General features: G+C 41.1%; 1 protein-coding gene across 10 annotated transcripts in view; it reads right to left on the bottom strand.

Annotated features, from left to right (window-relative positions):
* The window catches only part of LOC148220354 (ATP-dependent chromatin remodeler CHD1-like), a 98,544-nt gene that overhangs the window by 3,259 nt on the left and 79,044 nt on the right, over positions 1–16,241 (bottom strand). For 6 of the 10 annotated variants that reach the window (XM_088155456.1, XM_088155459.1, XM_088155458.1 and 3 more), the window contains 5 exons: positions 14,960–15,214; positions 14,407–14,547; positions 11,857–12,035; positions 8,378–8,474; positions 8,113–8,170 (listed from right to left, as the gene is read on the bottom strand). In XM_088155456.1, the coding sequence (XP_088011582.1) occupies positions 8,113–8,170; positions 8,378–8,474; positions 11,857–12,035; positions 14,407–14,547; positions 14,960–15,214 (730 nt within the window). Of the gene's footprint in view, positions 1–657; positions 7,231–8,112; positions 8,171–8,377; positions 8,475–11,856; positions 12,036–12,705; positions 12,765–14,406; positions 14,548–14,959; positions 15,215–16,241 lie in introns of those variants that run through there. The other 4 variants (XM_088155462.1, XM_088155461.1, XM_088155455.1 and 1 more) reach the window with 4 other exon arrangements.

The raw sequence follows: 16,241 nt of genomic DNA, 5'->3' as shown, positions 1-16,241 counted from the left end.
GGTCATGTGATCCTTGCCTGGTCATGGCCAGAACTGTTTACGACGGAGAATTCTTCAGCAGCTGTGCTGGGGGGAAGCTAGGATCTTAGCAGCCAGGCTAGAACACAGTGGCAGCATCCACAGGTCAAAGGCTGCCCCTCCCCGTGACTGGCAGTTTCTGGTGAAACTTAGCAGTAGCAGCATTTCAGCTGAGCTGAGGCCCGGTTTGGCTGTGCTGGGGGAAAGGGTGTGGAGGCTGATGGGCCTACCATGGCTTCGCCCGCAGCCTTGCCCTGGAGGGATGTCCCTTGAATGGGATGTCCCTTGAATGGGCTGTGATTAGCTCCTGGAAGGATGCTCCTTAGATTGGCACATCTTTTCTTATCATGGTGAGCTATCCCCAAAGGCTTCAGTGATCCCACCCTGCCCTAGTACCCATGTTAATCCTTTGTAACCCATTGGTCTTTCCCCCTTGGTACCATCCTTGCTTTCCCCCATAAAACCCCCAGTTTTTCCCCTAGTTCTCCTGGGGAGCTGTCGTCCCTGGCCTCCTTCACAGAGCTGCTGGATAATAAAGGAATCTCTGTGGAATTGCTATATGACACTTCTGTCTCTCTGTCCCTGAGTTGGCCTGGGATAGTGTATTGGTTTGAAAGTAAAACCAGTGCGAGACTCCAAGTCAGTAATAGAATTTAATAGGAGAAAAGAGAAAAAAATAAAATACATGCAATAATATAAAAGAAAAACCACCGACAAAGTCAGAAATACAACCTGACACCCTGTCAGTCAGGGTGTTGGTAGCAGTCCCTATAAATGGTGGCTGCAGTCCTCCTGGATGACAGATGTGATTCAGTTGAAGCAGTGCTCCTGTAGAAGGTGCAGTTTTCCTCCGAAGATCCAGCGATGATGTGGAAATGATCCAACTTCCCTCTGCGATCCAGTGGAAAGGACTGCCTTCCTGTCCCAAACCCCAGTTTTTTATCTAGATAGGAAAGGCTTGGCTCCCGCCCCTGGCTGGGACATCTCCCAATGGGATGATGTAATCTTATCAGTCACACAATAGGACTTAATGGCCCATTAACAGAATATATCTTCTGGAGGAAGGATGGGTTGTGAATAGACAACGATGATCATCCCCCTGATCTTATCAGATGGCACATCAGCAGAGGATATCTCCCACAGAGATAAGGATCACCACCCCTCCCACATTTTAACAGATGGTGATAGAATACACATTTTTGCATTGTACCCCAGGACATAATCCACCCCTTATTCTATTACCATCTACATCATACCCAAACCAATACCCTCTTACAGATATATAATACAAAATGAAACCTTACATACAGTTCTCACTAAAAATTAGGTCTCCTTGCGGTACACAACGGGTTTTCCCATCTTTCTGCATTACCCACCAAGTGCAAACAGGTCCTTGAGCAAAAACAATCCCACGGATTGGTTTGCCTTTGCCTGTGGTGGGATTAATCCAAACAGTCTTTCCTAAAATACCTTTCATGTGTACCACTGGGACCTTGTCCCCATCCACTGTGTGCAGGGGTTCAGAGTGGGCAGGACCGGCTCGATTGATGGACCCTCGGGTGTTAACCATCCAGGTGGCTTTGGCCAAGTTAATTTCCCAATTTCTGAAGGTTCCTCCACCAAGTGCTTTCAAAGTAGTCTTAAGGAGTCCATTAGACCGTTCAACTTTCCCGGCAGCTGGCGCGTGGTAAGGGATATGATATATCCATTCAATGCCATGTTCTCTGGCCCAGGTGTTGATAAGGCCGTTCTTGAAATGGGTTCGGTTGTCTGATTCAATTCTCTCAGGGGTACCATGCCTCCAAAGGACTTGTTTTTCTAGGCCCAAGATGGTGTTCCGGGCAGTGGCATGAGGCACAGGGTAGGTCTCTAACCATCCTGTAGTTGCTTCCACCATGGTCAGTACGTAGCGTTTGCCCTGGCGGGTTTGGGGAAGGGTGATGTAATCAATTTGCCAGGCTTACCCATACCTGTACTTCGACCATCGTCCACCGTACCACAGAGGCTTTACCCGCTTGGCCTGTTTGATTGTGGCACAGGTCTCGCAGTCGTGGATGACCTGTGAGATGCTGTCCATGGTAAGGTCCACCCCTCGGTCACGGGCCCATCAGTACGTTGCATCTCTCCCCTGATGACCAGAGGCATCATGGGCCCAACGAGCTAGGAATGATTCTCCCTTGTGCTGCCAGTCTAGATCCACCTGTGATACTTTCACTTTGGCAGCTCGGTCCACCTGCTCGTTGTTGTGATGTTCTTCATTAGCCTGGCTTTTGGGTACATGTGCATCCACGTGTCAAACCTTTATGGTCAATTTCTCTACTCGGGCAGCAATGTCCTGGCAAATCTCAGCTGCCCATATGGGTTTCCCTCTGCTCTGCCAGTTGGCCTTTTTCCAGCGATCCAGCCATCCCCACAGAGCATTAGCTACCATCCATGAGTCAGTGTAGAGATAAAGCCTTGGCCACTTCTCTCGTTCAGCAATATCCAAAACCAACTGGACGGCTTTTAGCTCTGCGACCTGACTCGATCCACCTTGTCCCTCGGTAGCTTGTGCAACTTGTCGTGTGGGGCTCCATACTGCAGCTTTCTATTTCCGGTTAGTGCCTACAATTCGGCAGGAACCATCAGTGAAGAGGGCATATCGTCTTTCAGTCTCCGGTAGCTCATTATATGGTGGGGCTTCGTCAGCATGTGCCACTTGCTCCTCTTCTTCTTCAGAAGACAATCCAAAAGTCTCACCTTCAGGCCAGTTTGTAATTATTTCCAGAATCCCAGGGCGATTTGGATTCCCAATACGGGCGCGCTGAGTGATGAGAGCAATCCACTTGCTCCATGTGGTGTCAGTGGCGTGATGTGTGGAAGGCACCTTTCCCTTGAACATCCAACCCAGCACTGGTAGTCGGGGTGCCAGGAGGAGTTGTGTTTCTGTGCCAATCACCTCTGAGGCAGCTTGAACTCCTTCATAGGCGGCCAAGATCTCCTTCTCTGTGGGAGTGTAGTTGGCTTCAGATCCTTTGTAGCTTCTGCTCCAGAATCCCAGTGGTCGACCCTGAGTCTCACCAGGCACCTTCTGCCAAAGGTTCCAGGACAGACCATGGTTCCCGGCTGCAGAGTAGAGCACGTTCTTCACATCTGGTCCCGTCCTGACTGGGCCAAGGGCTACTGCATGAGCAATCTCTTGCTTGATCTGGGCAAAGGCTTGCTGCTGCTCAGGGCCCCAGTGGAAATCGTTCCTCTTGCATGTAACCAGGTAGAGAGGGCTCACAATTTGACTGTACTCAGGAATGTGCATTCTCCAAAAGCCTATGGCACCTAGGAAAGCTTGTGTTTCCTTCTTGTTGGTAGGTGGAGACATAGCTGTGATCTTATTAATTACCTCTGTTGGGATCTGACGACGTCCATCTTGCCACTTGACTCCTAGAAACTGAATTTCCTGAGCCGGTCCCTTAACTTTACTTCGCTTAATGGCAAAACCAGCTTTCAGCAGAATCTGGATAATCTTCTCTCCTTTCTCAAAGACTTCCCCTGCTGTGCTGCCCCATACAATGATCCCATCGATATACTGTAGATGTTCGGGGACTTCACCCTTTTCCAGTGCAGCCTGGATCAGCCCATGACAGATGGTGGGACTGTGCTTCCACCCCTGGGGCAGATGATTCCAGGTGTACTGCATGCCCCTCCAGGTGAAAGCAAACTGAGGCCTGCATTCTGCTGCCAGAGGAATGGAGAAAAATGCATTGGTGATATCGATAGTGGCGTACCACTTTGCTGCCTTGGACTCTAGCTAGTACTGGAGTTCCAGCATGTCTGGCACAGCAGCACTCAGCGGTGGAGTCACCTCATTCAATGCACAAGTCTATGGTCAATCTCCATTCTCCTTCAGATTTACGCACAGGCCAGATGGGGCTGTTGAAGGGTGAGTGGGTTTTGCTGACCACCCCTTGACTCTCCAGTTTACGGATCATTTCATGGATGGGAATCACCGAGTCTCTGTCAGTACGGTATTGCCGACGGTGTACTGTTGTTCTGGTGATTGGTACCTGTTGCTCTTCAACTCTCAGTAGTCCCACAGCAGAGGGGTCATCTGCAAGACCAGGCAAGGTGTTCAGTTTTCTAATGTTGTCTGTCTCTACAGCAGCTATCCCGAAAGCCCAGCGATATCCTTTTGGGTCTTTGAAGTATCCATTTCTAAGATAGTCTATGCCAAGGATGCATGGGGCGTCTGGGCCAGTCACGATGGGGTGTTTCTCCCACCTGTTCCCAGTTAAACTCACTTCGGCCTCCACTACAGTCAGCTGCTGGGATCCTCCTGTTAACCCAGAAATACAGATGGATTCTTCTCCTACATACTTTGATGGCATCAGAGTACATTGGGCGCCGGTGTCAACCAAAGCCTTATGTTTTTGTGGGTTGGATGTGCCAGGCCATCGGATCCACACAGTCCAATAGATCCGATTATCCCTCTCCTCTACCTGGCTAGAGGCAGGGCTCCTCTATTCCTGATCTTGGTACACGTTGCTCTCTTCCTGTAAATAGGTTCTTGAGGTCCCTTCAAGAGGATCAGTCATATCATCATTCTGATACTGTCTGGAGTTCTGTACACGAGAGACTGGAGCAGGATTGACTCTAGATGAGCTTCTTGGGGTAGGTGTCCCTCTTTTCAGCTCACGTACCCAGGCTGCTAAGGAGGAGGTGGGTTTTCCATCCCACTTCCTCATGCCTTCTCCATGCTCCCGAAGGAAAAACCAGAGGTTACCTCGTGGAGTGTGTCCTCTCTCCCTGCCTGAGGAACGCCGGCTCCTAATGGCAGAAACTCTTGTTGGTTCTGGAGAGATCTGGTAGTTGTTTTCCTTAAGTTCTTTTTTTAGTTTCTGATGGCCCTCTTCAATCAGGCTTCGGACTTGCTCCACCAGCCTTGTTTCCACGGATGAGACATGGGTATGAAATGGGGCTGTGACAGTGTCCTCATAAATTCTTAGTTTATTGGCCAAGACGCCTACCATGTCCTCACCTTCCCTCCACTGCAGTGTTGCCAGGTAACGGGAATACATCTCTGGTCCAGGCCGTGCAAATCTCAACCACATCTGTGACATGCACCGGACACAGTCTGGGCTCTTAGGAAATCTCTCATCTTCTGAGAAAATTATCTCCAGCACGGCCAATTCCCTCAGGCATCGGATACCTTGTTCTATTATGCTCCATTTTCCTTGGTGCACCTGGAGATCTTCTTTACAAAGGTATCTGTCCTTCACCCTTGTCAGCTGCCAGAGGCTGAGAGTTTCTTGGGTTCTCCCAATCCCCTGCTCAATGACCACATCCCGGGACAGAGATCCCAGTTGCCTGGCCTCACTTCCATCCAGAATGGTGTCATTGGCTGCAGCGTCCCAGATGCGGAGCAGCCAGGTCAAGATGGACTCATTTGTCTGGCGGGTGAATTCCCTCCACAGGTCACGCAGCTCACCCAGGGATAGAGAGCGAGTGATGATTTCTGGCTCTGTCTCTTCCACTGGGTGCGAAGTTCCTGCCACGCCCTCGTCAGTCATTATGCGGACTGATTTGCTCTTTGATTTCTTCTTCTGAACAGGGGCAACTGCTACTGGTCTAGGCTGTTCTGGTGCAGTGATGGTTTGTGTGGAGATGCTGATGGCGCTTCTGGCTTTTTTCTCCTCTGTGGCAGGCTGCGTAGACATGGACACTGTTGATTTGTGTTTAGTTCTTCTCTTTGTGACATTCTGTGCAGACGTGGACGAAGTTGATTTGTTTCTTTTTTCCTCTTCCTCAAGAATACGCTGCAATACACCATGAAGTGTTTTGTTTCTAAGCATGTTGTAGGCTGTGTAGAGGAGACAAAGCAGAACTAACAACAATATTATGCTGTCCTTAGCATCCAGCGGGAACTCAACATTTCCAAAAATTACTGAATCAGGCCGGAAACATTGGAAAAAATCATTCTTTACCCCTCCCCCCAAGGGCTGGGTGTGATTGTTAAAACCCCGGATGTAGCAACCTAGACTAGGACAAGCAAACAAAGTCGAGTATATATTCCGAATTATGTTCATTGCCTCAGAGGTTATCATGCAGTAGACATAATAGGCCAATAAAGCAATTTTTATACCATATCCTGGTCTACACAGGAGCATTACAGATGGCAGATAGTTCCCCATGTGCGGAAAAATATAGAGAGCAAGATATAAAACCCATGTAAGCATGTTGACAATCATGGTGAATACAAAATTGTAATACTGACTTTTCTCAGTACCCTTCGTGCCCCATGTTGGGCGCCAATAAATGTATTGGTTTGAAAGTAAAACCAGTGCGAGACTCCAAGTCAGTAATAGAATTTAATAGGAGAAAAGAGAAAAAAATAAAATACATGCAATAATATAAAAGAAAAACCACCGACAAAGTCAGAAATACAACCTGACACCTGTCAGTCAGGGTGTTGGTAGCAGTCCCTATAAATGGTGGCTGCAGTCCTCCTGGATGACAGATGTGATTCAGTTGAAGCAGTGCTCCTGTAGAAGGTGCAGTTTTCCTCCGAAGATCCAGCGATGATGTGGAAATGGCCCAACTTCCCTCTGGGATCCAGTGGAAAGGACTGCCTTCGTGTCCCAAACCCCAGTTTTTTATCTAGGTAGGAAAGGGGTGTCTCCTCCCCCTGGCTGGAGCATCTCCCAATGGGATGATGTAATCTTATCAGTCATACAATAGGACTTAATGGCCCATTAACAGAATATATCTTCTGGAGGAAGGATGGGTTGTGAAAAGATAACGATGACCATCCCCCTGATCTTATCAGATGGCACATCAGCAGAGGATATCTCCCACAGAGATAAGGATCACCACCCCTCCCACATTTTAACAGATGGTGATAGAATACACATTTTTGCATTGTACCCCAGGACAGATAGCCTCTCAAGCAGAGCTGAAATCACTGAGTTGATCTCACTGAGAGCTGATCACTTGTGGCCACCGCCCATGCTTGCTGAGGTTTATCCAGCAGCTAGGAGATCTGCCAGAAGACCCCCTAGAAGTCAGTCCCTTGCGAGACCCTCTCTCTGGGAAGGTTGGTGGCTTCCTGGGTTGGAGCATCAGATCTCCATGGACCCTCCTAGCAGCCAACAAAGGAGGACCCAGATCTGCCGAGAGAGGGCCTGGCGGGCTTCCCAAGAAGGGGCCTGGCCACATGGAGGGGCTGTGCCAGGCTGTTACCTGTATTGAGGCCAGAAAGGAAAGAAAGATTCCCAGGGTTTTTTCATCTTTTCATGTGTGTTCACAAAGGTGCATCTAACTTTTTCATTTGTGTAACAATGTGTCGGTATTAAAAATCAGCCACTGATTGGTTTTTGTCAGGTCTAAAGGAAGCTGCCAAGGTCCTTACAGGGAATTATTTCCATAACTGGTTCCTTTCCTTCCTTACAAAAAAAATAAATTAATACAAACCAGTACACTTTAGTAGAGCAATTTGAAACAGCATGGTAGGAAGTTCCTCTCTAAGGAGACAGCCCTAATGAGAACACTAGTTTTAGAGGTACACCTTCTTAATGAAAGGTTTTAAGTGGTATTCCTAAAATATATTATACTAATTTTAAATCCATGATAACATTCTCTAGGTTTTACATAACATGATATAAAAAAAAGTATTACAAGAAGACAACTGTGGGAGCATAGAAAACCAGTATTATTGTCAATAGTAAAAGCCATCCTATATAACTGATTGCTAACCATCACTTCAGGGAATATATTATGATATGGTGACATTACAACTACTACAAACAGGTATAGAGCCTCCAAGAAGTTTACAAGTGTTGAGTTGGCCTCTCTCCCTTCTCAAAATTAAATACAAAAACGTGTGGGTTTAAAAAAATTAATTTACTTACTTTAAGAGAATGGCCAAATAACTTGCTACTAAAATCTCTAAGTGCCAAATTCAGTCCATGCTCAGTTAAATTTCATCAGCAAACTAGTGAAGTTATGCTGTCAGCCTGTCCCTATGATATCCATCAGTATGGGAGTTCTAGGAGACAGTTTTATTTCATTTTACATACCATCATTTAAGATATCCAGCACAATAATATGCTTCAGCATTCTTACCTGGATTTCTAATTAGATGTGTATTCACATTGTTGCTAATATTCTGGTCACTATGCTGCTAAAAGAGACAAGCACAAATTTGTCATTGATAAATCCCAGTGTTGCATCTGAATTCTTCACAAAATATCCTAAGAAATCAAACTAGTTTACTATGAACAGTAAAATACATTTAAAGTGTGTTGAGTGAAAACAATTGATACTTTATAATAACAATTATAAAACTTAGAATATATTTTTGTATATTTAGAGAGTCTGAAAGTATTACCTGAGATTCTTGACGTTTTTTGATTGCATGTTTATACAGCTTGTGTAGCTTTCTGGCATCAAATTCTGTAAACTTAGAGACAAAAATCCACAAGTTTCTGAGGAAAAAGAAAGAGAGGTTATAATTCTTCCATATATTAGTTTTTATAGTTGTACAACAGAACATGGACTTAAATGAAATTATTTCAACAGTACATCAGTAAACTGAATTAATTGTAAAGTCTGTTACACAGAATATTACCTAGCGGCATAGCCAATATTACTTAGCTGTATTTCAAACTTTTCAGAAATTAATTACTTTAATAATTTGTCATTTTGTAATATTTATCACAATGACTGAATGTGCTGGTTTAACTTGGGAAGAAGAAACTCAGAGAGAAGTTCTTTCTAAAGGGGCTTCTTTTGTGGGGGGTTGGGACAGCTTTAATAGCCAATTGGAGAAAGTTAGTTCGCTCCGTGAACACACATTTCAAAGGAGGTAATCTGGAACTGAGTCTTTTTGTCTTTCCGGCGGCAGTGCAGGTAACAGGGCCCCAGCCTGCTCCCACTGCAGGCCTGCAGGCCTGGCAGAGGGCAGGGCCGGGCCCCTCTGTCTGGGACTGGCATGGCCCAGCAGAGAGGAGGGGGTGGCCATGGATGGTGGCTGGAAAAACTCAGGCTGATTTAAGATCCCAGCCACTTTTCTTTCCCCCCCCCTTTTCAGCGTGGCCGGGTTTCAGAGATCCTGGCAAAGCTCCAGTATTGTAACCTTGTTTTTTTTTTCTTTTCCCTGTTCAAAATCTTAACTCTTTCAATGCTCAAATAGGACTTACAGACTTTTCAATCCTTCCCAGAGTGAAAGGGAAAAAGGAGATATTCTGAAGTCAGTGAAGCAAGAGCTAAGTATTTTTAGACAGAAGGAGAGTGAAGAGATGCTGTGAAGATGGCTGAAATGTCCTTTTGTAAGATTGTAAGGATGAACTGATGTACTAAATATTCCTATAAACCATGGAGAAAGACATGGGAAGTTGGAGATGTTCCATTTGATAGATCATTTGAGCAAAGAGCACCTGTGTTGAGAATCTTTGTCCTGAGGAAAGAAGGGAATCTCGGTTTTCTAAGAATGAAGCATGAACAGAGAAAAGAAGAAATAAAAAGAACCTTTGCTGTGGAACATTTAATTCTTAAAAGTAATACCCCATGAATCAAACATGGCCCCACATGTGCAGCTCTGAAAAGGCTGTGGAGTTGGGAGGAGTGCCACAATTGCAAGTTCTGGGTGGATGCAAATCGTGAAAATGAAACCACAAGAGGACTGTTTTCTTCCTTCTTGTGGAAAAATCCCTATAGCCTAACAAGATAAAGCTTCTCTCACCGAAAGTGAACTGAAAAAAGACTGTTTAAGTTGAGAACTGGCTAAAGTAATTTTTCTGTTTGTTTTGTTGTTATGAAGGTTAGGAGAGGAAAAGAAGGAGTGGTCTGAAAATTTTCTTCTGAATGGTTTTTTCCCTCTTTGTGTAGTTAATAAATTTCTTTTTATACCCTCTTAAGTTTTAAGCCTGCCTTACTTCTGCTCCTGGTTCTGTCTCACAACAGAAAATAAGTATATTTAAATTGGCAAATCAAAACCATGACACTGAAGTATGCAAAGTGCATGAAAAATAGTATTAATGACAATTTTGTTAATAGAATGATTTGGCAATTGCATAAAAATGTAGTTTTCAATTTGTTGTGCAATTCTTCTGAAAGATTATTTGAAATATGTCAGAAAACTGGAGTATTTACTACTCAGTAAAGATTCTTCTGAATTTTAAATCTCTTTCAGTATAAGAAATTTGACCTACGTGCCAAATTTCCTACAGATATCAGGGATGGGATTTTCCCACAAAATTCCAAAGCCTGGTCAAAGCTTTTGAAACCAAATAAGAAATCTAAAAGAGGATGGAAGCAGCATGCCAAAAGCTTTGATCCTAATCTATGCTATGAAAGAAGAAAGCAAAAGAAAACAACACTTTTGGTGTCAAGAAGCCAAAACCTTAAAGATAAGATTTGCTTCTATGATTGCAGACACCAGATCTAAAGTCTAGAATTCTTTTAGCAAAGTTTACAGGTGGAATGCTTAAAAGACTACAGAATATTACTAACTAGTTTTTAGTTCAGAAACATCTCAAGTGTGTAGGCTCAAGAAGCATCTATCTGCTCTTTCCCTGTGATGATTGAAATATTATAGTTTTGGCCTAGAGGTTTGCAAAACTAGACAAAACCAGCAAATGGTGTGCCCAATGACATCTGTATAAGAAATATAGCATGAATACCTTTAATAAATTATACATCTTATTAAAGATAGATAAAACATATTTTAATAATCTATGCATGGTACTGTAGCATTACTATGAATTAATATTATAGTAGCTCTACTATACTCATTCTTCACTGAAAGGGTAGTCAGGCATTGAAACAGGCTGCTCAGGAAAGTCGTGGAATCACCATCCCTGGAAGTGTTCCAAAAACGTATGGATGTGGCACTTGAAGACATGGTTTAGTGGTGAACATAATGATAGTGCTGGGTTAACAGTTGGACTCAATGATCTTAGAGGTCTTTTCCAACCTTAACAATTCTATGATTCTATGATCCTACTATGAATTTCCACTTAAAGAAATATAACGTTTACCAAAGTGTCTTTAAGACATGGATATTGTTTTTGTATTTCAGTTCATCCCAATATTTTAAAATAAAGCAAGTACAAACAGCAGAAATATTCTGTTAACAACAGTCTGCAAGAAAATGAAACACTTGAATGAGTTTCGTATATGGAAGTGCAACCATATATGCAACCATAAAGAATTAAAGTGCACATTATGATAAAACTAACTCTAACTGCATTAAGAACTTAACAACAAAATACAGCAAGTTTATAAACCAACTTTTTTCTTATTTTTTCCAAAGTTACCACCTCACAGATGCATAATAACACTTAAAACTCTTATTTCATTTTGAAATACATTTCTGAGTATGTTATGATGTTTTTTATCAAGTCAGTTAATATATGATTTAATTTTAGAGTATATTTTTAAAAATACTAAAGGATTCTGCAACTCAAAGTCATTGAAAGTTGAACACATACATTTATAATGGCCTGGTTTTTAGCATGAATAAAAACAAAAACCAAATTTCAGTGTTGAAAAAGGCAGATTCTTTAATGATAAGAACTCTTTTCCACTAAACATTAAATATAATCTAAATACAGTTATTTTCTCTTTGCGTTTGGTTTTAAAAAGAGGACTCTACCTACTGGACAAAATGCATTGCTATGCAAGTATAAAAAAGTGAAACCAATAAAAACTGTAACCATTTATAATCATCTTTTTTATAAGTCCTTATTTAATATACAGCAGAAAAATAAAATAAATGGAGAATGATAAATAATTAAAAACTATTCTGCTTAATTTAAGTTATTATGGATTTCCCTTTTTCAAGAAAAATCATGCAGAATAACTTACTTTCTCCACTGTTTAATTTGTTCAGGGTTTGTGTACGCCTTTAGACATTCAGTAATGTGGTCCCCAATTTTGATTAGGCACTGCCTAGTATGCTCCAGCTGTTCTCTTTCAGAAAGGCCTTTCTCTGGTCTATCCAATTGTTTCAATGCTGCTTTAACAGGCCTCATTCTTTCTTTGCACTATAAAATTTAAAAAAAGGAATACATTAATTAAAAAATAAAAAGATAAAAATTATAAAACATGACTCACCCTTACACAGGCAAAGACAGTACTGTTGTAAGCCAAATGAAAAACAAGCCTTTGCTCGCAGCTCTTTTAGTTTTGCTATTTCATTTGGAAAAAGTAGATTTTAAAATCCAGTTGAAAATTTACTCCTATATGAAAGCACTAAATTGTATGTAACGCATATTAAAAATTTAAGAAAGCACTAAGTTAATGTAAAATATTTTCTGAGGGAATGGAATTACTAGGTTTTACAATCATGGGTTTAACTTTCAGCACAAGTATATAGGACAAGAGTTATTTTACATTTTAGAGCCTTGAAAGCTATACAAACTCAGTGCCAAGATTAATTATGAGAATGTATAATATATTTTAAGTAGATACTTTCTACAACAATTAAACTTGGCATTCAACAGCGGATTAGCATTCCTTCTCTGAGCAGCTTTTAAGCCTGAGTTCTATGGAGATACTAGGATAAAGCTATTTAGGTGTGCCTAAATTAGTAACAGTGATGACAACACATGTACTCAGATATATTTCATATGTCTATGCTTGAATTTTCACACTAATTTAAACATGTTAATAAGAAATACAGATAAACCAGTTAGCATGTTTTAAATTATAGACCTTTGCTTGGAAATACCATTCAATCACAATGGCAAGGTAGATGAAATGCATATTTTTACCTGTCACAAGATAGACAAGAAGTCAAATGAGTTAGCTTCAACAATCCACAGCAGTAATTTCCATTTGAAAAGGTAAACATGCTAATTAGATTGCATCTGATCATGACATAATGATAAATATACCTTCCAGAACAGAGGGTCTGGCCAAAAAAATGCTCTATATGCAAACTCAACCTAGAATTGCTCCCATTAAAGAAGGAAGACGAGTCTGTATATCCAGAATCAAAAATATGAGGGATTTTGGAGAACATCACAATAACTGTGTCAACATCCAGGGACAACTCAAAAATCAGTGAAGCTGTTCCATTACCAGATCATGTCATTAAGTAATTAAGCAGCTACATTACCTATTGCACTAACCATAGCTTAAGCAATCTTTAAAAAGACAGTTTACAAAGTATACTGCTTAAGTGTAGAGGTGAACAGAGAAGCACAATTGTACATGGGAATTGTGTGATTTTTAGTCACCTAGCCACTCACAAGATATCCTGGAAATTATAGTTGAGTCACTTATAACATCATTTAGATAAAAAATAAAATGCAAAGCAACAACCCCCACATAGGTAAACTAGTCAGTACCATACTGATGAGAAAACAAGATAATTCGTTTCTTACACACAGCACCACAGTAGACCCAGTAAACCTGTCTAGCAGTAACAGACAACTATTGAAAGCGGAATGATAGAACTTTTACAGCAGAAAAGTAGCTGCTCAAATTCTTAGCATCCTTCCAAAGTCCCCAATCAACCTATAAAATGTTACATACCTCCCTTTTGTTCTTCCAGTATTGTTTCTGTTGTGGTCAAAAGTAGTGATATAACTGAAATTCTTTTGGTATCAGAGATATTACTCCAGCAAGATATTTCTAAGGACTTTAGGATTTCTTCCTTCCTCTGTCTAATGTAGGAAGTTGTGGGATATGGGGTTATAATCGTTAAATATGTTAAGGCTTATATTTACCAGAAAGCCCTGTGAGAAGGCTCAGCTGCAGGCTGGACAGTTAGAAGTTGGTTGGAAGTCGGTTGGGGGATGAGAGATAGTTATGACTTGTGCACAGCAGACTGCACCTGAGCCAGCCAATGGGTGCCTTTTTTCTGTTAAGTTTTGGTTCTGTCTGGTTGGAATTAAAGGTATAAAAGGAGGGTAATTTCTGCAATAAAGTGATCTCCTTCGGATGCATTAGGGGGTCTGTGTCTCTTTGTTCCCTATTGCTACAGGAAGTCTGTAATAATTCAAGAGCAACTTTCTCTTGTTAGCTTACAAAGAACAAAGGGGTATTTGATAAAGCCAAGTCAGTGACTACAGAAGCTGCATTAAAATTCATTCATTTTTGTCCTTTAAGAAGCAGTATCCATGAATTATTCTTGAGGATGGATCTTCAGAGTCTGTATTTTAAAACTATCCAGCAGACAGACAACTAGTTAAATACTCTTCATTATACTGCATAAATGCAATAAAATAAAAATGCTGATCTAAAAACAAAACTGAATTTAGTATGGTGTCGATAAGTCTTCACTGATCTAAAATTGTACTGGCAATAGAGATCTGTATTATAATATCTAATAGCAGAATCAAAAACAGCAGAAATTGTGCTCATTTAGAATATTAAGTGCAAACACTAAGTTATCAACAAGGGACTTACCACACCGAATGTCCTCTGATCCAGTTCTTCAGATTCTTCTGATATTGGAACTGTTTCACTAGTTGCAGTAATATGAACTGGAATATCCAACAATGAAACTTTTTTATTTTTTTCTTTATTTTCAGATTTGAGTTCATTTGCCTAAGAACAAAACATGAAAATTTATCTGATAAGCAAACCTTATTTTTGGGCTGAAATTATAATGTAATTAGGCAATCACTGCATTCTCTTCAATAATAAAAAAAAAAAGAAAAAAAATCTGTCATGCATTGACAGTACCTTTTATTTTCTCTCTGAGGAATGGAGAAGGAGAATGGACAAGTTTCTTGCACCACTTGCACTCTCAGTGCCACTAAGCTATAGATCTTTAAAAAGGTAATTTCCCATTTCATTTGCCTGTCCTTGTACTTACAAGTGGCAAAAATAAAACTTCACATGATGCAAAAGATTTCAATGAAATGACTGATCCAAAATATCTTTTCAACTCAAAGTCATTCACAAAAACCTAGTGGCCTTTTCTAGGTACTATATAAGAAAAAGTAAACCTAGTTACCTTTTCTTCCTTTACTTCTTTTTCTTTCTGTGTAGATTCTTTTAGTTTGTTTTCTCTCTTTTCTTTAATATTTTTTAATTCTTTCTTATCCTCCTTTTCTTTTTTCTCTCTTTTTAAATGCCTCTTATTTTCTTTTTCTCTTGTGTCTCTTTTTTCTATAGCTTCCATCTTTATACCAATATCTGGCTCAGGCTTTTCTTCATTTTCTTCTGCTTTTATTTTTTTATGTGGACATTTCACTGAAACAATCTCATCCTGAAATACACAAGCATATGTGTCACATCAAATGGAGTTTCTAACCATACAAGTTTTGCAACCATCAGATTAAAATGTACTTTTCTTCTGTGTGTGATTCTTTAGACTTAGGTTTAACACCTATCAAATGGAGCTGGATGCAATTGCAAAACAAGATGAGGACTACTCATTTCCTTGATGTGACAGAAAACAAGTATTGATTGGGCAGGGGTAATGGGCATGTGTGAGAGATTGAATCCATTTAACTTTTGTATTACCAAAGAAATCTGCCCCTGTAAAAAGTAGTTAAGCTGAAAAGAGCTAAAAGAAATAAGGAAGTAGACATCACAAGACTGAGCTGTTTTTTCAGGGCGTGGTGATGATAAAAGACTTCTGTTCTGGTTAATTTTGCTCCAATAACTTTTGTGTGACCACAAATTAAACAGTCACAGTCACAGGAGAAGGGAACAGAGTTCCAACTTTTGCTTTTTCAGAGATGTTCTGAAGAATCTAGTGTTTTTTCAGCTACCTTCGAAGTCACAAAATTAGGTGCAACATGGCCCCTAAAGTTAATCTGTTGGGGTTTTCTTTTTTCTCTCTAGTGATTTCTGCTGTGATAAATTTAAATAAATGAACCAATAAAAACAGTCCTAAAGGAACACATCAGAAGTAATACAAACATAACAAAGTTGAGTAACCTATTAGAACAATATCTATACCTATTAAAAAAATATCTATTGGATAATAGTCAAACTTAACATCAGCAAGTCCATGGGCCATGATGGGATGCACCCACGTGTGCTGAAGGAAGTGACAAACATCACTGCTAGGCCACTCGCAATCATCTTTGAAGGAGGACTCAGGGAACTACAGGCCATTCAGCTTCACCTCAATCCCTGGAAAAGTGATGGAGCACCTCACTCTGGAGGCCATGTCTATCCCCGTGGATGACAAGAAGGTGATCAGGAGTAGTCAGCATGGATTCACCAAAGGGAAATCATCCTTGCTCAATCTGATTGCCTTCTACAATGGGACAACCGGCTGGATA

This window comes from Sturnus vulgaris, chromosome W (assembly GCF_052056855.1).
Source record: "Sturnus vulgaris isolate bStuVul1 chromosome W, bStuVul1.hap1, whole genome shotgun sequence".
Lineage (NCBI taxonomy): Eukaryota > Metazoa > Chordata > Aves > Passeriformes > Sturnidae > Sturnus > Sturnus vulgaris.
Note: the sequence above shows the minus strand (reverse complement) of the source record. Positions and strands in the feature narration are given on the sequence as shown.